The sequence below is a fragment of the Vanellus vanellus genome (assembly GCF_965231255.1).
Source record: "Vanellus vanellus genome assembly, chromosome: Z".
Taxonomy (NCBI): domain Eukaryota; kingdom Metazoa; phylum Chordata; class Aves; order Charadriiformes; family Charadriidae; genus Vanellus; species Vanellus vanellus.
The window spans coordinates 63452609-63478177 of NC_138908.1; the positions used below are offsets into that span (position 1 = coordinate 63452609).

The 25569-nt window shown below is 40.8% G+C and overlaps 1 protein-coding gene across 1 annotated transcript; it reads right to left on the reverse strand.

The window, feature by feature from the left end:
• Nucleotides 1-1337: 1337 nt before the first annotated feature.
• SLC30A5 (solute carrier family 30 member 5) lies at nt 1338-25215 on the reverse strand. The gene is made up of 16 exons (XM_082497675.1): nt 25006-25215; nt 24627-24749; nt 22675-22741; nt 21289-21374; nt 19772-19859; nt 17952-18039; nt 16636-16712; nt 15380-15550; nt 11173-11461; nt 10597-10805; nt 9360-9517; nt 8587-8716; nt 6324-6549; nt 4741-4967; nt 2731-2859; nt 1338-2114 (listed from the first exon to the last, which is right to left on the reverse strand). Exons 1-16 carry the CDS (start codon nt 25077-25079, stop codon nt 1944-1946), a joined length of 2313 nt encoding a protein of 770 aa, XP_082353801.1. The 5' UTR covers nt 25080-25215; the 3' UTR covers nt 1338-1943.
• Nucleotides 25216-25569: the final 354 nt, after the last annotated feature.

Consider the following 25569-nt stretch of genomic DNA (forward strand, 5'->3'; position numbering starts at 1 on the left):
CAGCTCCAGTACAATTGCCTCAAATATGAGTGGCACATGTAAATATTAACCGAAGCTTTTTGCCCGAAAATGGTTTTCAGAACCAAAAGATCACCCTGCTTATAGGCCGGGTGTTAATTGTAGCACTGTTACTCAACTGACCTGAGCCTCCTGCGGGAGGCAAGGTGAGAAAACCACTGCCAAAGGCATAAATCAGAAGAAAAAAAAACAGGATCAAGCGTTGAGAATTCTGTTGGTTCTGCAGCACTGGCCCCAAAAAATCAGGGACTGGGATTTGTGCAGTCAATCTTCCTCACTATATGTAAAAGCAACACAAGTTTTAGAGACTTTCTGACAACAGTTTTTCCAGTCAGTCCTGTACTACAGAGAGCGTTTTAACGCAGCACAGGAGGAAGAGACTGGAATGCAAACTTGTTTAGCAGTTACAAAAGAATCTATGCAGTTTGTATAAACAGTTCGATCACAAGAGAAGCAAAATTGCTCATGGACATTTCAAACGGCATTGCTGGTGAATCTGGTCTGATCATGTAATTCCTGCATCAGTCTATCCTCAAATTCCTCTAACATCAAGCCTGATGATCATTTATAATGATATTTGGGTACTGATCCTAAATACCAGAAGGAGGAAACAGGATGACAAAACAAGACTGCTGTTATACATGGCACGATGAAAGACGTACTCATTCTTACTAACCACTGAATTGATTTGCTCAATTCCAAGCACAATATTTAAGGGCTTCAGACAAGAACACAAGGGCGCACAGGAGGACTGTAAACAGATGTCAGGATAACTCTCTGAAGACATATGTTATTACCCTATTGACAGTTTTTTGCTAAAGACAGAGATTTGCATTCTTTGCAGTATCAAGACCCCAAGACGCATAATTATTTCTTAAACACTCTCTTTCTCTTTCCAGTCAAGAACCCTTAATTTACAGTTTGTTTCAGCAGCTTGCCTGGTCCCAGATTACTGTCACAGTTTAGCATTCTAAACCTGGACTGCTTCCTTGGGTAACACACAAAGGTACAGCTGGCTACAGTACACCTGCAGCTGTGTTACGGTATGATGAAAAAATCAAGTAATGACAGAACAACATATCGTGAAGAGGTGAAGTTTAGCAGAGTGCTAGGATGCTCACTGATATATCACTTTAAGCTTCAAACTACTGCATTTGCAGTTATTCGTATAAAAAGTACAAAAGAATATTTCACAGAATGTTTTTTTTGATTCTGAGTCTTCCCAGGAAATGGGAAGGCGTCTGCATTTTTTTCCCCTCCCAATTTCTCACTGTTAACCTGTGGATTTCTCTTCCTAAAAAAATAATTTGATCTAAAGTTAAAATGGTAACATTTATTTCCTCTGATGCATTAAAATTAACTTTAGAAATCATATTTGTACACTGAGACATAATATAAAACCTGTATATTTCTATTATCTAACAAAATGTGCAAAATCCATGACTTTTTGTTGTTTTTTGCTCCCCATAATAAATGTGCAATTTTTTTTTCATTCAAAGAGTCTTCAAGCTATGTTTGAAAGAAAAGTATTTTTCAGTTGATTATGCTTGCATTCCAAAATAAACTATTTCCATTTCCCACTAGTGACACGAAATTGTAATTATGACCTTCCATACTTAATGGAAACTATGGTATACATCTGTGCTCATCCACAAGTTGCAAGATTTCTGTTTAATGAATACCAAGTACAGTATTTGAGATTTCCATTATTTTCACATATACAGCAAATATTCAAGTCCATCTTATTTCCTTTATAAAAGCATCTTGATCCAATTTTAATAAAGACAGTATGCTTAAAAAAATTCAAATATATAGTACATTTGTTTCTGTACATGTATGTGCAAGATCTCCCGACAAAAAGTAATACGAATATGGAATCCTACAGCTTTACACTTTACACCTCCTTTGGCGAACACAACTTTGTATTACATGATGTAAGTACCATCTTTGTAGTATTTCATGGATTCCAGTTGCTGAGTCATTGCAAGGACATCCTGAAATCCTGTACTGAGTCCGGACATGTGTTGAAAATAAGCTTCCTTCTCTACTTGGACAGTTAGGTTGTTTACACCAGCATCTTTCAGGATTGCTGTAACCTGAATACAACAGTATGGTTAACATTAGTATTACACTTTATATGCATCTTGCAGCAACTTGCAATATTCTGGCTCTGAAATACTGTAGATTAAAGAAAAATCATCATGAATAATTCAATTTTCTGGAAAGCAAAGACTAGCTGCAGGGGGTATGGCTTTGCGATGTCTGCATAATTCTCATTCTCAGTGTCTTGCATAACGAGGTAATTTTCCATTAAGAAAAAAACCAAGGCAAACAGGTATCAGTAAGCCAGTTATACACAAACCCGCAAGTAGTATCCAGATATGCCTACTGATTACTGCCTGTTTTGCAGCATGAAATCCACCTCCTCCTCCTTTTCCCAGAGCAGATGTAGTGCCACTTTCAACAGTGAGAAAATACCTCCCTAACTTTTTTTTCACTTTGTTTTGGCTGATGCTTTAGTAAACAACTCTACTGCAGCTAATTCCAAGACTAGCAGGCAAAGGGAAGTACAGGGTTAGAGACCAGCTCTGAGACATAACTAATAGCTATAACAATAATCACAAACAGCAGCTTCACACTTCAGTCTACAACTGAAAAGGGGCTACAGAATAAGAAATTAAGACATTAGGGCCTAAAAACCTTGCACCTTACCTGCTGTACTATCCTCTGTTCCATCACATCTGATACCACTTGCACATGTATTGTACCTGCCACAACACTTGCAGAGTGACACCAAAAATGAGGATCTCTGTAGGATATGACTCCCTCTATTTTTTGAATCTGCAAAGAAATTATGTTAGCAACAATTAATTTAAGAACACATTTTGAAGTGGCGTATGTGCATGGATATTGGTGGCAAGTATTTCACAGGGCAACAAAGCTGTATAGCAAAGCAGATTTCCAGCTAAACCATATACAGAAACACGTAGTGTTGAAAGGTCACCTTGCTACTACTGTCAAAGACTAGAAGCTAAAAGTCAAACTAAACGAAAAACCCAGCAGAGTACAATGCTAAATAGGATCAGAAAAAAACTGATTTAGTGTACAAATCACAGTAACATCAATGGATAGAGCAATCTGAAAGTTGGCTGGGCATTTAACCATTTCTAGGGCATCTATTACCTCACAATCCAGGATAAGCAGCTATTTAGTTATCATAGCTGAACTTAATTCAGAGACATAATCTCTTTCCATAATTTATTGTTTGAAATTTATCTTTCCACTGGGTCTGGCGAGGATGGATTGATTTTTTCCACAACCGCCAGTAAGGTTCTGTGTTTTAAATTTGTGGCTAAAACAGTGTTCATAACACACCAGTGGTTTTGGCTGTTGCTACTACTCAGTGAGTAGGCTGGGGGTAGGCAAGAAGTTGGCAGGGGACACAGCTGGGACAGCTGATCCAAGTTGGCCAGAGAGATACTCCATGCCATATAACATCATGCTCAGCAATAAAAACTGGGGTAGAGAAAGAACAGTGTTTTTTGGCTTTCAAGGTGGCTGTTGCTCAGAGAATGGCTGGGCATAGGTCTGCTTGTGGAAGGTTGTGCACTGATTGCCTTTTTTCCTCTCTCTCTCCTTCACCCGTTAAACTGCCTTATATTGCTCCCAGATTTTTCTTGCTTTTGATCTTCTTGTTCTCTTTCCTGTCCCACTGGCAGTGGTGGTGGTAAAGCGAGCAAGTGGCTGTGTGTGGATGCCTAGCTGCTGGCTGGGGTCAACCTACAGCAAGCATATTGTTTTACTGTGATGTATTTTTAAAAATGCTTTTCCTATTATCTTTTAATGAATTGCTCTTTGATTGTTTTCAAAAGGTACTTTCTTTTAGCTCCATCTCCCGGACCTGCTTTCTGCCTTGCCTCATCAAAAAGTGAAACCCCACTCTGCACCTCACTTCCCTTTCATTACACAAGTGGCTTCCAGCCAATTTCCATTTATTCTTCTCTTTTTCATGTAGGTGAGAACACATGTCCCCCTCTACTAATTGACAGGATACCACCAGGGTAATCTTCCTTGCCCCCTGTAGTTGATGGCATGCTCAAAGAACATGTAACTAGTTACTCTGCAGAGAGGAGTTCTCCACACTCAGGTGGGTGCTATGATTCTGGGCAGGAACTTCAAATGAGCCACCAAAGAAGACCAAGTACAGCCTCAAAGTAGAAACTGTGCTGCAGCAGACAGGAAGAGAATGGACTAGAATGAAAAAGTATTTAGAAAAAACAGCTGTACTTTTGCCATCTCACCTACTGTGAGCTAGCGTGCCCTTGATGATGTGGACAAGAAAACCTGCAATTACAGACTCAAGCCATAGCCCTGTAGCCTGAACCGTACGCATCAAGTTTAAAAAGGCTGCAAGATTTTGGGAATTGCTATGTTAACTTTCTTAGTACTAAGTACCTTTCCCACAGTGTTACCACACTTGTCTGTAATCATGAGCTACCCATAAAAGGAAAAACCCAGTATTTTTAGTTGCAAAACAACATTCATCAGTAGAACTCCTAATCCTGCCACACCTATGCAAAATAGACTTAAAACAACTTGACACATTAAGTTGACAAAGACAACGGAAGCTGTCGGACTGAACTACTTGAGTTTAGCAATTATTAAAAACAGTTACAGATTTTTATGTTTGTATATGAGAACATTTAAAATTGTAGTTCTGACCTTTTCTAAAGCAGCATGCAGATCTTTCTCCTGTTCTGGAGGTATCCTCAACAAAAGCACTTGACAGGCATCTTTCAATAGTGGGATAACACTAAGAAAAATCAATGTAGCAATAAAAAGAGAGCAGAGCGGATCAGCTATGAGCCATCCAAATTGCTGAATAAATATCGTGGATACGATAACACCAACGCTGCCAAGAGTGTCTGCTAACACATGCAGAAACACACCTGAAAACAAAATAAACTGAGTAAGTTGAACAGTTCTGTTTAAAATGTATGTGTATCTTCAATAGCAGAAACACAGTAGGGGTTATTAGATATAATACATACCCCTCAGACTAAACGGGCAACTATCTGCCTAACTGGATGCAAAATTAAACAACGCACTTAGCTTTTCTAATGAATTACAAAACAATGTAAAAAACCCCTCTACAGTGCAACGATCTAGGCAGGCATTCGCAGATTAAACCAAATGTGAATAGTCTTTAAATTCTTAGTGGGATTTGTACTATATATCATTTAACCCTGTATAGAGGGACTCATTGATCCTTAACAGAGGATAGAAAGATCAGTGTAAATGCCTTGGCCTGCTAATGTCGGCAGATTTTAGTGTATCATTTGGTTTTTGATTGTCTATCTGGTACTGCTAGGAATAATCCTTCATACTGCTTCAATAGTGGGTAGCATTCTCAGTGTACACTCAAAGGACACAGAAAAAGAATCTCTTAACCATTCGTAAGATTAGTGCTAGCTAAGTGTAAGGATTTGAAAGAATACTGAAATAGTTAAGCGTATGGGCAGACTTCAAAAAATGCCACACAACAGACTAGCCAACTGAATTAGGACATAAAATAACCAATGAAATATGAAACTATTAACTACAAAGCTTATTTTTTTTTTATGTTTACACAAAAACCTCATTTCATTATAGATTATTTTATAAGCCAGGCAGTCAGTAAGTTAACTACCTTCTATGGAAAAAATTCTAAGAAGTAGCTATGCTGAAATTTTATATATATTACCCTTCTCAGTTAGCTTCTGATTTTAGATTTGAAAAATAAAGTTTCATCTTTCCCACCTTATCTTCTGAATTACAAACAGAAGCATATTCTAGATTGCTGGTCTGCATTTATTCTTCTCCTTTTTATCCCCTTCCCCAGTGTTTTTACAACCAACTGCCACATGATGATACCTAGAAGTATGGTACTATCTTTATAGATAGAGACCTTGTACTTTCATTTGCAGATGGAACTTAGAACCATGGGCTTTAAGCTCTTTCAGTAATGCTCACAATGCCTGTTTATCAATGTTAGTGAAGACTGTAGATTAATGCTTTTTATTGGTCCTTAGGTATTACCCGCATCTAAGAAATCCATGCAAAGAAATGTTTCAAGTTATGTTTCTTCACTTTAAACTCATTAATGAAGACACAGTGTGAGAAATTCACATATACTACATTATATAGCTGTCAGATCACTTCTGGAGATTTTAAGAATGAGGCATAGCACAGCGTCTTACTCTGAAAATCTTCAAAGTCAGCTGGAAATCACATGCATAATTTACAATTTAGCAATGTGTACTCGCCTCTCATGTTGGTATTCATGCCTGCTCCAGAAGACCCATGGGAATGTCCATGGCTGTGCCCGTGGTCACTATGGGAATGGCCGTGCCCATGGCTGTGGCTGTGCCCGTGGTGAGAATGGCTGTGATCGTGTGAGTGACAACCTCCCCGAGAAGCCCCATGGGAGTGCGCGTGGCTGAAGGCACAGATACCAACAAGGTTTACAATCAGCCCTCCAACAGAGACTGGCTGTGAGAGAGAGAAAAGTCTTTAACAACAGTACATCTTCCCCAGTGTTCAAGTTTATTTTCTAGAACATGGTAATGAGAAACACTGTGCACCTAATAAAGGAAAACCGTGGAAGGATTATTCTAATGTGGATTCCTCATCATATTCCTTTAAATATACAAGCTGGTTTCAAAGGAATTTTCTTCCTCTCTCAAAAAAATAGAACTTCCTAAAAAAACACTCAATAACCACCACCAAAATGCAAAACCTAATATCCACAAATCAAGATGAGATAGGAAATTTAGTTTTAAGAAGGGGTGATAGATTTTATTTAACTTTCAAAAAGAGATAAAGTGGTTTGGATACAAGCTTTGCTTGGCTTTCTTTGGAAAAAAATAATTGTATGTTGTATCTATGAGATGCACTCATCTAAAATTGTACTTACCTGAAGACAGCAACTACTGCTTTATTGGTTGAGTTGTGCTTTTTATCTGTCTGCCTATCTCTTCTCTTGAAAACCTAGCAAAGTGCTGGAGTAATTCAAGCTATTAAAGGAGTTAAGCAAGTCCTACTCGGGGGCCATTAGACCTTTCCTCGGCTATCCAGACCTGCTCGTGTAGAGGGGTAACCCCTCCCACCCCCAAGAAACAAAATCAGTAGTGAAGGTGAATCAGATATTGAAGATTAAAAAGAAAAAAGAAATCAGGCCTCGATTCCAGCAATGCACATTTCTAGTTGGGCCTATATAAAAATATTTCTCTTTGTTACTGAAGAGAACTGTGTGTGTGTGAGAGAGAGAGAGAAAACAAGTGAAGCTGGAAGTGTGATAAATGAAGGCTTGGATGTGCAGAATTCCATAATGAAAAACATGAAGAAAATGAACTATTGCATTTGAAAGAAAGAGATGCAAATCTAAGTGGGGAGCCCCTGAAGAGGCTGTGGAAGGTAGACAGACACCGATGTAGTTAAGATTAGCTACACACTGCTTCATGATTGTTTATGCCATAGTAATACACTCAGCATAATGTTATGAATTCTGTCTGGCTGATTTTTGAGGTTTCTCACAGACTAATACAAAATCTTTTCTGTAATAGTTGACATTGGTATAAATAACAGCAGAACCAAATTTAGTTTCACGGAATCATGGAATTTTCAGAGTTGGAAGGGACCTCTAGAGATCATCTAGTCCAACTCCTCTGCTAAAGCAGGATTACCTAGAGCACATTACTCAGGACTGCATCCAGGCGGGTCTTGAAAATCTCCAGAGAAGGGGACTCTACAACCTCCCTGGGCAGCCTGTGCCAGTGCTCTGTCACCCTCACCATAAAGAAGTTTTTCCATCTATTTGAACAGAACTTCCTGTGTTCTAACTTGTGCCCATTACCCCTCGTCCTGTCACTGGGAACCATCGAAAAGAGCCTGGCTCCATCCTCCTTCAACCCACCCTTTAGATACTTGTACGCCATAATAAGGTCTCCTCTCAGCCTTCTCTTCTCCAGGCTAAAGAGTCCCAGCTCTCTCAGCCTTTCCTCATAAGGCAGATGCTCCAATCCCTTAATCATCTTAGTTGTTCTTTGCTGGACTCGCTCCAGCAGTTCCCTGTCCCTCTTGAACTGGGAAGCCCAAAACTGGACACAGTATTCCAGTTGTGGCCTCACCAGTGCAGAGTAGAGGGGGAGAATGACCTCCCTCGACCTACTGGCCACACTCTTCCCTATGCAGCCCAGGATTCCATTGGCAATTTTGTAGAGATTATTTCCTTAGTATCTTCTATCCTAGAAAGACCACTGTCTAAAAAAATTAGAGCTGTAGCATCTCAGAAAAAAATGCAGTGTAACTGTTACAATTAACTTATATTCACCCCTACATATTCTTGTATTTTAAAAGTAGATGTAGTTTGAATTTTAAAATTAGAATATGTTAAAAAGTCAAGGCACAGTTTAAATCTCTTGGGTATGCAACCGTAGCCTGCTTAATTCTTTTTTTTGTTTTAATTAAGACTAACATAAATGAACCATTAACTGCCAAACAACATTCAAACAGAATTACAAAACTTACAGTTAGCATATTTGTATCTATGTCAGGAGGATCCACCAATCTGGCCACCGATTCCATGAAGACGAAGAAAGCAATTACCATCAGGAAGAGGCCATTAATAAATCCAGAGAGAATTTCTACACGTCCATACCTGAAAGCAAACATATGTACTGTTGACAGTGGAAAAACAGGTGCTCTGAACACATTTCAAAGTTACAATAAAGTAAGTTATAATACATTTAATACAGCGTTAAGATTGCTTTGATTTTTTTCCTCAATGCCACAAAATCATGCCTTAATTTCGGAGTTATTTATTTCTCACCAAGAGGTAGCTATTTTGCAACTGTCCAAACACCAACACTATAAAGCTATAATAATGTAAGCATTTTTTAATATATACTGCACATCCAGGGCTTCAAATTGTTAAACTGCTATGCAATTTAACCATACAAATTTTGATTCTGTCAGCACAATGGAAATCCTCATATAAATACTGACGTTCAACATGTATTTTTGTTTGACACACATACATATATAGAGTGAAGCAATATATTCACATAATATTCACAGTGATAAAGCTTTATCTGTAGAGAAAAATGAAAATTACATTTCAAACACTTTTTTTTTTCTGCGTTAAGAGGGTAATAGCATGAACACAAATACAGAGACATAGCAAAAAACCCACAGAAGCGTGCACCATTAAAACATCCTGAACATATCTTTACAGCAGGGCATTTTAAAATGAGCAAGTAGGACAATTTTCAGATAGTCTTTAAAGAACCTAATATACATACCCATAGGAAAATATGCGAGTTGCTTTCCATCTTGTCATCAGAGCTGCAAAAAGCCCCATCACTAATGCAGAACAATCAAAAAGCATGTGAAATCCATCAGAAATAAGACCAAGGCTATTGGTCCATACTCCATAAAAAAGCTCCACAAAAGTGAAAGCCTAAAACAAAAGAGAGTTTGAATTTTTCCTTTAACATTAACTTGTAATCTAATGTCTTGGTAGCTAGCAGGTAACTCTTTTCATAGGCACTTAATAGTTTTCAAAGGTATTGTTCAAAGTATTTCTAGACCATTTTCTCCTCCAACAAAGCAAAAATAAGTGACGTATTCCAAGTACATGAAGAGACATTTTTGAACCTACCCTCCCAAAAACCTTAGATCTAAGAAAACAACCCTCTATAGGAGCAGATTTAAATTTTAGAATTTTAAGCTAACCTTGTGCAGTTTTAAGCCTTTTGTCGGTGAACAACGTAACATCTCTAATCCGATCTAGACGCTTTTACTAGTGTAAAAGCAATGCTGTTTATACATCTGTTCTGTAAAAATTTTCTTTGCAAATATGTGGCTGTTTAAATCTTGTGGATTAGTTTTGAGAAGGGTACCCAAGGAAACATTTTTAATACATACGTTTTCCCTGTGTGATTTACTATTATTAATTAGCCTGCCTAGAAACTTTCTTTCCCATCTTTCAGATTCCATAAAAGAATTCCTTAAAGTTAACATGGATACTTCAAGTTTTCCCCTTATTTTCTTGGGTAATTGGCAAAGAACAGAGAGATCTTTCCAAATGAGGTTGTATCAGTCTTGCTTACTGCATGATCTTCTCCCATTCAAGAAAGAGAGAAGCTAGAAATAAAACCAGCTTACTCCAAAATGACACTTATCAATCCCACACTTATTTTGTTGTCCTACTCCTTGAAGGCCATATTGGTTTCAGCTTACCTGCTGGTAACATTGAGATACCTCAATCTTAATCGTACCATCATACAAGTATTTACTTACTGGCATAACAGTTACACATAGAACCAGTGCCTCACTGTGACAACAAATCAAAGTGATCTGCCACTTAATGTTAATATTAGCATAAGAACCTTCTATTTTAATATTCCACCTAATGAAACTACTCTATCAAGGGTCACTTTAAAAACAACCAATCATGGGAACTTTTAAAGAGTAACTCTTCTTACTGTACTATGTATGTACTACTGTGATTGGGTTTGAAAACAGATATGCACTTACCAGATTTAGGCACAAGAAATAGAAGATCTGCCTAGAATCATACTCTTCAAGAATTTGTTTCAGTGACTCCTTAATGAACCGGGGTAATGACTGAGAGCTCTGCTGTAATGCATCACCCATGAAGTTATAGAGAGGAGTGCCTTCAGGCGAATAGCCAATAAGGGTACCCTTCTGCCCTTTCCTGGAGGGGGAGGACAGGATATTGGCAGCTGCAAGAAAAGTATTAAAGTTTTTGTTGCTGTTTCTACGTTTCACAGCAATTTTATAATGTGTTTTATCAGCAATCAAAGCTTACATGAAATCTGCAGGCAGCAAAGTGACTGTCAACTTCATCTTGAAGTTTATCATTAGATTTCATTGCTATGTAAGATTAGATCATCACTTCCACAACAGAACAGATCTATCACACTTTTTTTTTTGTAGGCAGAAAGTAAAAGAGCACAAAGTTACACGACGTTTTTATTCCAAAGAATCCATAAAAGCTCATCCAAAAGAATTCTGCACACATCCATTTTCTGATTGGCTTCCCAGTCACACAGACAATAGATTTATATAAAGATAAATAAGAATACGTACATAAAATGAAGAAGACAGCACTCACTACCACCCCTCCAGAAAGAACATGCTCTGTGCTTTCATGGTGTGGTGGCTTGTTTATAGCTCGAAGCTGGTCTGTTATTGGATGTGTCCAAAAGTTGCCGAAAAGCAGTGCACTAACGAAAATAAGAAAGGATCCATATCGAGCACACGTGGAAGCTTCCATCTTGACAGAGCATATGGACTCCACATAGAAATCCAGGATCACAACAAAGAAGATGACTGTTATGAAAGGCATGATGAGAGAAGACCAAGACTCTACTTTACTCTGCAACAAAAAATACATTTCAAACAGGATTGTTTACCATTAGATGTGACTGTATAGACAGTGTTAAATATAGTTCCCTTTCATTACAGATGTTTCAGCAATCCATCAAAACATAAATACTTTTATACTTTCAATTGATGAGGGGATAAATAGGAGGAGCCAGCAAATTAACTCCTGGCTCCGAGACTGGTGTATCTGGCAGAACTTTGGCTTTTTTGATCATGGGCTCATCTACAGGAAACCAGGCATGCTGGCAACAGGTGGGGGAAGCCTAACCCGAAGGGGAAGAAAGATCCTGGGACAAGAGCTAGCAGGGCTCATCTATAGGGCTTTAAACTAGGTTTGAAGGGGGATGGGGATGAGACCAGGATTACAAAAGTGGTGCCTGGGAGAAACGTACCAGTGCTTCTGGGTAAAAGTGTTAGCAAGGTCTTGCAGCCTGTCCCAGAGATGGTGGGGGATGGTGAATTGTGTGACAGCCAAGACATGAGGGGTAGTGATAATTTGGTAGCTACAGTAGTGTCTGAGTATGATCAGGTGCGAATTAGGGCTTGTCCCCCCAAGAAAGTGGCAGGGCAATTAGCCCAGCTGAAGTGCATCTATACTAATGCACGCAGCATGGGAAATAAACAGGAGGAGCTGGAGGCCATTGTACAGCAAGGAAACTATGATATAGTTGCCATCACAGAAACGTGGTGGGAGGACATACACAAGTGGAGTGCTGTAATTGATGGCTACCAACTCTTCAAAAAGGATAGGCGAGGAAGGAGAGGTGGTGGGGTGGCCCTCTATGTTAGGGGCAGTTTTGAATGTCTGGAACTTAACAGTGTGGATGACAACACTGAGTGTGTATGGGTAAGAATTAAGGGGAAGGCCAATAAGGCAGACATCGTGATGGGAGTTTGTTATAGACCTCCTAATCAGGATGTAGAAGCCGATGAAGTATTCTATAAGCAGCTGGCAGAGGTCTCACGATCATCTGCCCTTATTCTTGTGGGGGACTTCAACTTCCCAGACGTCTGCTGGAAATACAATGCAGCAGAGAGAGAACAGTCATGGAGGTTCCTGGAGTGTGTGGAAGACAACTTCCTAACACAGCTGGTGAAGGAACCAACTAGGGGAAGTGCCCTACTGGACCTACTGTTTGTTAACAGAGAAGGTCTTGTGGGGGATGTAAAGGTTGGAGGTCGCCTTGGGCAGAGTGATCACGAAATGATAGAATTTTCAATTCTTGATCACGTAAGGCGGGGAGCCAGCAGAACTGCCACCTTGGATTTCCGAAGGGCAGACTTTAGCCTGTTTAGGAGCATGGTTGAGAGTGTCCCTTGGGAGGCAGTTTTGAAGAACAAAGGTGCCCAGGAAGGCTGGGCATACTTCAAGCAGGTGCTCTTAAAAGCGCAGGAGAAGGCCATCCCCTTGTCTCGAAAAACGAGCAGACGGGGAAGACGACCAGCCTGGCTAAATAGAGAACTTTGGCTGGACCTCAGGAAAAAAAGAAAAGTTTACATTCTCTGGAAAAGGGTGTTGGCAACTTATGAGGACTATCAAGATATAACAAAGCTATGTAGGGGGAAAATGAAAAGGGCCAAAGCTCAATCAGAACTCAGCTTGGCCACTGCAGTTAAAGACAATAAGAAAAGGTTCTTTGAATATATCAATAGAAAAAGGAAGACTAGGGAAAATGTAGGCCCACTGGTGAATGAGACAGGTGCCCTAGTGGTGGAGGATGCAGAGAAGTCAGAGTTACTGAATGCCTTCTTTTCTTCGGTCTTCACTGCTAAAGCTGTCCCTCATGAATCCCACACTCTGAAAGCAAAGGGGAAGGTCTGGAGAGAGGAAGATTTTCCCTCAGTTGAGGAGGACCGTGTCAGGGACCACTTGGCCAAGCTGGACATTCACAAGTCCATGGGCCCTGATGGCATGCATCCGCGAGTGCTGAGAGAGCTGGCGGATGTTATTGCTAGACCACTCTCCATCGTCTTTGAACGGTCATGGAGAACAGGAGAGGTGCCTGAGGACTGGAGGAAGGCCGACATCACTCCAATCTTCAAAAAAGGCAAGAAGGAGGACCCAGGGAACTACAGACCAGTTAGTCTAACCTCTGTCCCTGGGAAGGTAATGGAGCGATTCATTCTGGATGTCATCTCCAATCACGTTGAGGAACAGGAAGTTATTGGAAGTGGTCAACATGGATTTACCAAGGGTAAATCATGCTTGACCAATCTGATAGCTTTCTATGATGTTATAACTGGTTGGCTGGATGAGGGGAAAGTCGTGGATGTCATCTACCTTGACTTTAGCAAGGCTTTTGACACTGTCTCCCATAACATCCTCATTAGGAAGCTGAGGAAGTATGGGCTAGACGAGGTGACAGTGAGGTGGATTGAGAGTTGGCTGCGGGACAGAACTCAGAGGGTTGTGATCAGCGGCACAGAGTCTAGTTGGAGGCCTGTAACCAGTGGTGTCCCCCAGGGGTCAATACTTGGTCCAATTTTGTTCAATATATTCATTAATGACCTGGATGAGGGGACAGAGTGTATCCTCAGCAAGTTTGCTGATGATACCAAACTGGGTGGGGTGGCTGACACCCCAGAGGGCCGTGCTGCCATCCAGCCTGACCTGGACAGACTGGAGAGCTGGGCAGAGAAGAACCTAATGAGGTTCAACAAAACCAAGTGCAAGGTCCTGCACCTGGGGAGGAAGAATGCTAGGCACCAGTACAGGTTAGGGGCGGACCTGCTGGGAAGTAGCTTGGAGGAGAAGGATCTGGGGGTTGTGGTAGACAGTAAATTATCCATGGCCCAGCAATGTGCCCTTGTCGCCAAAAAGGCCAATGGAATCCTGGGCTGCATAGGGAAGAGTGTGGCCAGTAGGTCGAGGGAGGTCATTCTCCCCCTCTACTCTGCACTGGTGAGGCCACAACTGGAATACTGTGTCCAGTTTTGGGCTCCCCAGTTCAAGAGGGACAGGGAACTGCTGGAGAGAGTCCAGCGAAGAACAACTAAGATGATTAAGGGATTGGAGCATCTGCCTTATGAGGAAAGGCTGAGAGAGCTGGGACTCTTTAGCCTGGAGAAGAGAAGGCTGAGGGGAGACCTTATTATGGCATACAAGTATCTAAAGGGTGGGTTGAAGGAGGATGGAGCCAGGCTCTTCTCAATGGTTCCAAGTAACAGGACGAGGGGCAATGGGCACAAGTTAGAACACAGGAGGTTCCGTTCAAATACACGGAAACAGTTCTTTACGGTGAGGGTGAGAGAGCACTGGCACAGGCTGCCCAGGGAGGTTGTGGAGTCCCCTTCCCTGGAGATTTTCAAGACCCGCCTGGATGCAGTCCTGAGTAATGTGCTCTAGGCAATCCTGCTTTAGCAGGGGAGTTGGACTAGATGATCTCTAGAGGTCCCTTCCAACTCTGATGATTCTGTGATTTATCATATAAAACCAAAATTCCAGCTCTAGGAAGACACATATAGCTAATATGCCCTACAGTGCCTTATTTTAAGTACTTCCATGTGTTTAAAAGCAATGCCATATGCAACACCATGTTTGCAATGGTCTGCTCTCCCTAAGCATGCAGTCATAATAAACTTGACTCTAAATTACGATAATCTACTCCTCATGCATAAGAGAGCCCTGTATTTATACTGTCATTAGTACTTGTGCAATGTTAGTATATGAACCCAGGATATAGTGTCAGAGCTAGAAAGATGAAAGAAAGCTATCACACAGAAGAGGAAATTAAGGTATCACACAGATATAAATCAAAATATAGAGGAAAAATTTCAAACGGAGCTTACTAGAAAAATAAAGATGGCAACTTTAGCAATTTTGAAGATATTTTAAAGGAAATATTTAAACTGCACTTCACAAGCAGAAGCACTACAAAAAAATGATTTATTTTTATACTTGCTGTCTTACCTCTGTTGTCAGAGAGAGAACAATGACCCACGGGCACAACAGGAGGACAGAAACGAGATGAGACAAAGCTTGAAGACGCTTGGCTCCACCTACATCTACAGACAGTTTTCGGGAAGCCATGTGAAAACCAACCTTACAGCACAATGCCAGTACCAGAAGCAGTACTCCTCCCTGGAAACATAGAGGGAACCCATTAACATTTCATGAGAGCCAAATACCTCACTCCAAACAAGGTGACACTTACATGAAAAAAAGATTAATCTGCTTTCCTTAACTTATCAAAAAAAGCCAAAGACAGGATATTTCCTCTGATTGTTACTCTAGTTAAAAACAGTAATATAGCACACGTGGTTATACCTCAGCACTTATTCACCACAGCCTAATACAACTTGAAGTTTAAAACTCTCAATAGTGTTAATTGTCATACAACAGCAGCAAATTGGTAGCAAACAGCATACGAGGAAGAAGAAAAACCACACAAAACTGGGTTTTCCATCTTCTAGTATTAAAAAAGTATTGAAAGTATACATAAATCCCCAAAGTGTCATGTCACCTTGGCCTCTAATCTTTTCATAAGCTTTCCATTCCCTTACCTTTAATTGCACCACACCACATTTCTCCACAATATTTTCTTGCAAAATAGTTCTATAAATTAATCACAAAATACACACAGAGCATCTCGTCTTTCTTAAGTCACACTTGCTTTGCGCACAGTTAACCAGTCTCTCTAACATTTGATTTATTTTTATATTACTACTTTCTCAGCTGCTCCCTTTTTTTTTTCCCCCTGTTTTAGTCCTCAGTATAGCCACTTCAGCAACAAGACTAAGCTAACAGGCAGGTCAGTCCCATACAGTAAGATTTTGATACTCCATTATTCATGCCATGAACTATAGGGATTACACTACTGAGAACTATCAGAATCTGTGTCTTCAAATACAAGCATCTAATGTAAAGGAAAGACTGGGGAAAGAAAAAGAAGCAGCAACAAAACTCAGACCCCCAAAGTGAGCAAGAAAATTATTGTATACAAAGCATTATGAACATCCAGAACACCAATGACATGGAGTACTTTATGGAAGCTGCTCGTACTCAATCAAGATGTAAAAATTACAGTGCTAGTTCAGTGTCCCAATATGGGGTGGGGATGTTGAACTTTTTGGTTTTGATTTAGGCTTGGATTAGGTCCAAGCTGGTGAAATTCTTACATACAAAACTTAGATAAATATTAACCTACTAAAATACAAGTTCCTTACCTTGTGATCTGCAACACCCAGGAAAGCAATGATTGTATACAGAACATGTGTAAGAGCACTGTCGTGATGGCCCTCAGCTAAATAAAAAAAAATTAAGGAAGAGTTTCATTTGATGATTTTTTTTAAACCAAAGAACAGCTAAGATGTAGCGGAAGACTATGGGAAGCTGAAGTAAGCAAACCAAAATTTAAGGTTTGCCAGATCCTTAATATGTAGGAAAGATGAAAATATTTCCACATAAAATAAATAGTTAAAAATATTTTGGGGAAAAAAAAAGTATTTTAAAGGATGAGAACATAGTCACTGTTAAATACTGCACAGCAGTCATGATACAGGATTTATGTTAATTTTGGCAACCAGACTTTGAAAAATACACTCAACAGCATTAAAAAAAAATAGATTGACTTTCACTAAAAGCACTAAAACAGTGTGGTGTCCAAAATATGATCTATATCTTTCCTGCTTCTAAATATTTAAACTTTACAAAACAATTGGCAAGCACAATCCAGCAAAACTAAAGTAATGACAGCTTTCGGGCAAACTACTAGAGGGCACTTTAACAATGAATTTACTCACTGAAAACTCAGTGGATTAATTGCTACTGTTCCTGAATTTGCATCTGTAATTCCATGTTTTCATCCTTCTTTGAGAAAGTTCCCTTTCAACTTGTTTGGTTTTACTGCACGTTCTTAGATGTACCACTTTTTGTTATTACACTGCACTATGATAAGACCTGTTGAAAACTTATTTAAGCATCACTTCCAATCAACTCAGTGGCTTTGAAAGCATGTTAGCTAGCTTCCATTTGCAGTTTAAAGTCCATTGTTGCTGGAGCTACTGCAGGCTATTTCACATCACTTTTCATTTTAGCAGATGAACTGAGGTTACCACATTTGCAAAAGCACAAAACAGTCTTTCTGGATATACCAAAAAGACTACCAGCCAGGCTGTCAACCATTTGCTGCACATGCTTAGGCTACAGCCACTATTTCCAGATTTTTTTTAAAAATTAGAACTTATCAAAAAAGCTTCTAGCTATCCTAAGTGGTCTGATATGTGCAAACGGACAGGGAGCTTTTAATTACAACTTTAAATCTATAGCTGTGTTCTAAGTTATGAACAAGTAAACAATGCCATCCGTTCAGCTGTAAATATCAGTATTTAGATGTGAAAGTAAAATCTTATGCTATGTCTTCTTGAAAGGCAAAATTCCAACAAAAAAATGCAAGCATATTTAATTCAGTACATTCAACTTCACATTCTCTCTCCTCCAGTAATAACAGGCACTTGTGCTTACACATAGCAGGAAAGGATACGATGCTCTGCTATTTTAGCCATGAGGTCATCATTATCAAAAAGTAGTAAGCAGATGACAGCTATGATGAAAAATGCAGCACCTCTCGTCTGTAAAAAAAAAAAAAATAAAACCAAAGCAAAACACCCAAATATTTTTATAATATTCTGTAACAAATTAATGTAAAACATAATTCAGGACATCAACTCCCTCCCTCCCCCCTTTCTGATGAATGTAAGCATATTTTAGTTCAGTAAGAAAAACATGAGGAAAACCCCCATTTTTTAAAAAAAAGCGACCTTGACAATATAATTTTATATTTATTCAAATTTTCAGATTTACTAGGTAACTCAGGGCAAATCACCACTGTAACAACCCAGAAACTTGTATTTTATGAACTTCAATTGTGACTGCTTCCTTCTTCATGGTGTGTTTCTGCCTGCCAGAATGCAGAGCTACTTAAGCCTGATGATTTAATATTTTGTAGCATCAAGGAGCTATAAACAAGATCTAGTGGACAAATTGTAGTATTTTGTCTTATGGGAGGTAAAGGCTAGAGCACTGTGCAAAGGCTCTGGGGAAGCAGAGCTCAGCAGTGGCTTTCATGAGGAAGGGACAGAGGTAACCATGAAATCTCAGCTCCCAGAGCCTTCACCTCCCTGACTTAAAACACTGCAATTTTGGTATTCATTATCTTGGCAAAAGCCAAATAGAGCTATCACATGCTTGTTTTGGAAATTCGGCTGACTTCTCTTTGCCACAGTTCACTTCATGAAGCTGGAACATCCAGAGGACAGGGTCATTGCTCCCTTAGACACACAGCTTAACTGCTAAGCTTGGCCCACCAAGATACAGATTGACAAAGAACCTCTCTGAAGCTCTACATTTACCCTTTGGGCAGACAGCTGGAGAAAAAAACCTTGTCTTCTAGGTGTGGAGCTTTATGCTGGATGCCCTAAGCATCTCAGTTTGAGGGGGGTGGGGCAGAGTGTCAGAGCAGATGACTGTGCTACTCACTCTTAAGGCCAGCCTTAAAGTGATTAGGGGACTCCAGCAGCAACTACGAGACAGAGACTTCAAAGTCCCAGCCTGAGGCAGCACCAAATCCAGACTTTCTCTTAATGCAGCAAGTACTCTAGCCTCGGGTATATGACATTGTATGATACCTTCCTCCAGCTATCACTTTTTTTGCAGGAAAGTGGTCAAGACTGTTAGGTACTGGGATGAGCTCAATCCATTTAAAGCTAATTAGGCATAGTTAGAGAACACCTTGCAAAATCGTGTGTAATGAGACTCAGACAAAGGATGTTTCACGTATAGATCTCCGATTAAGTGAAAGACTGCACCCAAGTGCTCAGCATGTATAGGCTCATGTAGACAATAAAGTCCTTAGAGAACTTTTTGGCAGAAAAAACAAAGTACGGGAAAAGCTACAGATATTGGAGAGGCTAGGCAAGGACCTGGAGACCATACTCCTGGACTTCCATGCCTAAAGGCCAGGACCACTATGTGCACTTACGTCCTTTTGGCAGTTTGAACCCAAAATTCCATTATAAAGAATACTGAAGTACAAAAGTCTTTCTCAGGGTTCCTTTTTGCCTACAAACAAAAAAACTTCAGATACCTACTACAGATCTGCAACAACTTCACTCACTGTTTCTCTCTTAGTGTCATATTCATTATTTGAAGTAGTACATCTTATCATTTCACCACTAATTAAACCAAAAAGAAGCACAGTTTCTATGAACATAGGTCCGAAACACTGTTTGTTCCTGGTAAAGAAGTACTTCAATTTATAGCATTCAATGTTTTTTACATGCGGGAAAATAAATTTTTAAATACCTTTGCTGGTCCTCCACCTGAGCTTGTGAACAAGACACTAAGGAACGACAGCACAACCACATCACTGTGCTCAAACAGCAACAATGTCCTATAAAAAAGTGAAATAAACACTTGTTTCCTCTTACAAGGAGTTCACCTCACAAGCTTGATATATATTATTTCAGCTAAAATTCAATGACACAGCAGTCAAAGACTTATCCTGTGATTTCAACAGCAAGTTTAAACAATTCAAAAGGATAAATGCAGATCTATTTGTCTTCACCAGCAATAAATCTAGCTGTGGACAGCTAGACTTATCACAGAACACAGAACTTCCTAACTCAAGGAACAGATTAATATTATCCATTTATAGATTACTTTAAATTGTACTTTCTTCTAGTAACACAAGAATATACTAACTTGCTCAAGATGGAATTGTTATTCCCATTACAATACCTCCTTTAAACCAAAGTTTCTGGCTCCCAAAAAAAAGAGGCCACGTTCTGTTGTATTGTATCCTGCTTATTGAGGTGTTGATGGTCTAGCAGTTTATGCCGCTTCAGAACATCTTAATTGCTGAAAATAAGAAATTCTCACTTGAACACTGTGTCCTTCAGATAGCAAAGGCTGACTAACAAGCTGTATCGACAGCTTTCCAGAGCGGAACACGAACGTAATCACCGCTGTCAAGTTTACCAAATGCTTTTGCCATTCTCCACATAGCAATAGCACGTGCTAGCGACCACGTTACTGGTTCCATTTCGGAAGACTGCTAGCATTCAGAAATGCACTACAGTATTTCTTAAAGAAATCCATTTATTCTCAAGTGTGCCTTCTCCTGTGTAGAAGATAAAACTTCAGCTTCATACAATGTATCATTTAAGGCTTTACCTTCCTCTCTCTAATGAAGGATGATTTCTAGTACATTAACCTTCACTTTTAGAAGTCTAATGTTATTCTTTTATAGTTATTCAGTACTGCTAACAAACAGCACAAGTGGTTTTACTCAAGAGTATATACACTAATGCTACTCAATTCCAATGCAGCATGGGTGTACGATCAGATAAAGCAGTGCCCTGCAAAAAAATGCAGAAATTGGTTCTAGTCACCTGGCATAGGAATACAAGCTGCTACCACTAGCTGTCAACCCACAGGCTTCAAACAGGTAAATAAACAATTGGGGTTACATAAATGAGACGAGGGAAATTATGAAAACTACCATCAGTAAAACAGTCGGTGATCTTGTAGTATCATCCACATCAATATTTTAAGTACTACCAAGAATCTCACTGGCCTCTTGTCAAAGAACAAAGAAAATTACAAGTTCTACAGAAAATTATATGTAGGTTTCCCCCAGCGCAACAACAGAGTTCACAGGAAAAAGCACAAAGATTCATTTAAAATGTCAAAAAATAAAGCAATAGGCTGGCATCATGGGCAGACGGACAGAAAACAAACAACAAAGAAGCAAGATAGGGAAAGACCACAAAAACTAGCTTTAAAATAAAAAACATTATTTACAGTAAATATGTATTTACCTCAGTGGTCCACAAAGAGTAAGGCCAAAAAACCACAATAGCGAAATGATACATCCCACAACAGCATGCTTAAAAATTTTGATCCACTACAAAAGAAAGGTATTTCATTATCATTTTCTCCACAGTTTGAAAAGAAATACCCCATTATTAGCATTCTTTTAGCATAGTAGTTGTAGAAATTGGGGGGAAAACATATGCTCTGCAAGTTGTGCAAAATAGACTATGATTATCTTCTTACCTACTTTGCCAGGCAACTAAGGTTTGTTTGGACATATTATGAACCAGAATTACTTATTTCTTTTCTACCACAGTACTGGAGTCTATACTATAGCCTGAAATATCTTTAACAAAAAGCCTGAAAAAGGGGCTGAAAAAAATCAAGTCCATTTATTTGTTAAAGATGCTGTATATTTTGTAATCTACTGTATATATCTGATAAACATACATAGAACTAGATAAAACATCCAAGATAAAGATACTAAGACCTTAAGTCTACTTATATTTATGCACATGTTGAGTTTTTTCTTCAGGAAGCAGCTTATAGTTCAGCTATTCAACACATTACTAACTTCAAATGCAAGTTTTTGAAGAAAAGTAATTAATTCTGGAAATGCATTATAGAAAACAAAGTGCCTATAAGAAATTCTGCATCTTCAAAATCCAGAATTTCAAAATTTTTAGCAATAATGGAGCCATAAATGGACAGATGCAATTTATTCCTGTATACTTTAAAAATTCTGCCATATGTGTGTAATGATGAAAGCAGTTGACATTTCAAACACTTCTGAGGCTATCCTTCAGATTCTCTTTACTTAGCACATACACTGATAACACTGTGCAAGGATCAGGTTTTTGTGCACACAGTTACATAAAACCAAGATGAACATGGAGCAGGTGAAGAAAATGTATTTCTTAGAAAAGAGCAAGTTTCAACCTGGCCCTACTCTAGCTTCTTAGGACACTGAGGACTCAACCCAGGTCTGAAAAGCATTTAGACTAGCCCCTTATCACAACGCACCACGCAGAAAGCATGCGTGGCATGGGGGACATGACTGGAACATTTCAACATTCTTGCAATCCAGAAACTGCCCTTCTAAACTGCCAAAGTCAGGTAAGTAGACTAAGCTCTTTTTGAAAATCCAGTCCTCAAAACAGATGAGCCAAGGATCAGTCTTTTCAGGATACTCTCAAAAGAAGCTGACAAAAGCTAAAAATGCTGATGGTTTTTTAGAGCACGCTAGACACAAAAGTTAGTTATACACTTATGGAAATTGCAACCACATCTTCCAAGTAGGGTAACCTTTGTTTTGCTTTCATTTTTGCCAAAAGCCACATTGTCAAGAATATCTACAAAGATGTGAATCATTATTACGTATGTCAACTCACCTGACGCTTGGTTACCACTTTTCCAGAAGAAAATGGTTTTTGAAACAAAACCATAAAAAATGCAGACCTGTTAAAACAACAAAGTTTTCTATATTAGCGTATTAGCAGTCAGCTTTTTATTCAAACCAGCTCTAAATAACTAGGTCTTTCATATCAGGCTCCGTTTACAAAACAATTTCCTCTCCATTTTTCATTAAAAGACCAGACTGATCACACTCAATGGTTTTATTTTCCCTGCTGCTTTACACGTGTCAGATACCAGTATAAAGGTGATGACAAGTGAACTTTAGTTCTGGTCAGCTTTAAATATAAGTTCTTCAGAGAATGGCTAACGAGAAGTCTACCTGTGATTTACAAAAATCAAATAATTGATCTCAAAAGTTTTGAGGAGAAAGAATACTATGTTTTTTATTGACAAGATACATACACACTCAAACACTTATCCACATATGGAATGCCGAACACACAGCCCTGTTGGAAATGGTAACAAACAGCATGCATTTTCCTCAACTGGGATCTAGAGTAAGTGATGGGGAAAAAGACTACGATGCTTGGGAACATGCAACTGAAAAGCCCAGAAATGTAAACAAATTTGAAATAAAAGAGAAAAATGAGGTTCCAACTGTTCCAGCTCTGCCAAATTTATTACAGAAATGCTATTCCACATCACATCTGGTAAATATGAAGCAGGATTGTGTCTGCAAAGGTTGTTTCTATATATTTGCTATCAGTTTCTACCTTTCAGCTCTCAATCGGGGAAAAATAGCAGTTGAAGCTCACAAGAACTATAGGAATACAAATTATAAGGAAGAAAGGCTGTCTTCTACACACTTCTTAAGAAAATTTGGACATGCCTGAGTTTCCTGTGATCAGTACCATCATAATATGATCAACTTTGAAGTAGCAAAACCACAGAAATTTCTCTATGCTAGAGAGGCCATAGAGAAAGATCTGAATAGACTAGAGAGCTGGGCAATCACCAATTTAACAACAGCAAGGGCCAGATTCTCCACCTGGGGCAAGGTAATCCTGGTTATATGTACAAACTGGGGGACAAGAGGCTGCAGAGCAGCCCCACGCAAAGAGATCTGGGGGTTTGGGTTGATGGTGAGTTGAACATGAGTCAACTGTGTGCCCTGGCAGCCAACAGGGCCACCCGTGTCCTGGGGTGCATCGTGCACAGCATAGCCAGCTGGTCAAGGGAGGCGATTGTCACACGCTACACTGCACTGGTGTGGCCCCACCTCAAGTACTGTGTGTAGTTTTGGGCGCCTTGATATAAGAAGGACATCAAACTATTAGAGTGTGTCCAGAGAATGATGACCAAGATGGTGAAAAGTCTCAAGGACAAGTCTTAGAAGAAGCAGCTGAGGGCACCTGGTTTGCTCAGCCTGGAGAAGGCTGAGGGGTGACCTCATCGTAGCCTACACCTTCCTCAAGGAGGGCAGCATAGGGGGAGGTGCTGATCTCTCTCTGGTGACCAGTGACAGGACACAAAGAAACGGAATGAAGCTGGGTCAGAAGCAGTTCAGATTAGGCATTAGGAAAAGGTTCTTCATGGAGAGGGTGGTTGGTCACTGGAACAGGGTCCTCAGGGAAGTGGTCACAGCACCAAGCCTGTCAGAGCTCAAGGAGTGTCTGGATGATGCTCTTAGTCATATGGTCTAGTTTCTGGTAGTCCTGTGAGGAGCAGGGAGTTGGACTTGATGATCCTTATGGGCCCCTTCCAACTTGAGATACTCTACGATTCTGAAATTATAGCGAGCAGAGACATGAAGGAAAAACACTTCTATGAACAGAGCATTTCCTGGATGCACTGCTATGCCTTCTCCTCCTCGATTAATCTATAATAACATAAGGCAGGTTATAAGCTTGACAGTGACAAAGAGCACCGTACACAACGCGTGCTGTAATGGCGGCGCACAAGGCTTGCCCCCCCCCTGCACACTCACCCCAGCTGCACTATGAAGATAAACTGCACGAGGTGCACCACTTTCAGAAGGTCGTAAGACTCAAACAGCCCCACGGCTTTCAAGAACTTCGTGAAGCACAGCAGCACGATGTACCGAGTCAGCCTGCGAGAGGAGAGAGGGCAGCTCCCACCTGTGCCCGCGCACTCGGCCCCGCCGCCTTCCGGGCCCAGGCCCGGGCGCAGGCCCCGCCGCCGGGCCCTCACCCTCCCCGCCGGCCCTACGCCTCACGCGGCGGCCGCCGGCTCCCGCCGCCCCCGGAAGGCTGAAGGGCGACGCCCGCTGCTGCCCTCGGCGGGGCTGGCCCGAGGCGCCCCTCACACAGCGGAGCGGCCGCTCCCCCCTCCGCCGCCGCTGTTACCGGGCGCTGGGCACATCCACGGGCCCCAGCACGCCGCCGCCGGCCAAGGCCTGCCCGCTGTACTTCTCCTCCATGCCGGGGGCCCCTGCCAGGGAAGGGGTGCAAGCGCTCAGGCGCGGCGCGGCCCGCCTCCCCCGCAGCTGGGGAACCTCATCCTCTGCGGCCCGCCGACCGCCGCTGCCGCAGGGGGGCGAGCGGGGAGGGCAGGGGAGACGAGGGGAGGGGAAGGGAGAACGCCAGCGGCCCGCGCGCATGCGTCCCAGCGGAGGGGGCGGGGCCGTCCGCCATTTGCAGCCCGCGGTGGCAGGCGGTTGTGGGTCGGTGTTCGGTGAGGGGGGTTGGAGCACACGAGTGGTGCCTGTGGGTCCTGTCTCGTCCCTGTCTCTGGTGTCCGATGCGAAGAGAAACGTTGTGGTTCTGCGCTGTGTGGGTGTGTGAAGGAGCGGTTCCCCCCCATTTAGTGAGCTGAGGTGCGTGCCTGCCAGCGCTGTGCTGGGGAGGACTGCCTGCGCGCAGGGGAACAGGCCGCGAGTGAAACTCTGTTCTAAAAACGGTTATAGAATC

What these genes read in the sequence shown, in the direction of transcription:
- SLC30A5 (XM_082497675.1), bottom strand. Translation starts at nt 25,079, where the DNA reads ATGGAGGAGAAGTACAGCGGGCAGGCCTTGGCCGGCGGCGGCGTGCTG. An exon ending in TGGGTGTTGCAGATCACAAG is followed by an intron (nt 15,551 to 16,635) that starts GTAAGGAACTTG and finishes CTATGTTTCCAG; the next exon opens with GGAGGAGTACTGCTTCTGGT. An exon ending in TGCTGTCTTCTTCATTTTAT is followed by an intron (nt 10,806 to 11,172) that starts GTACGTATTCTT and finishes CTTTTCTTGCAG; the next exon opens with CTGCCAATATCCTGTCCTCC.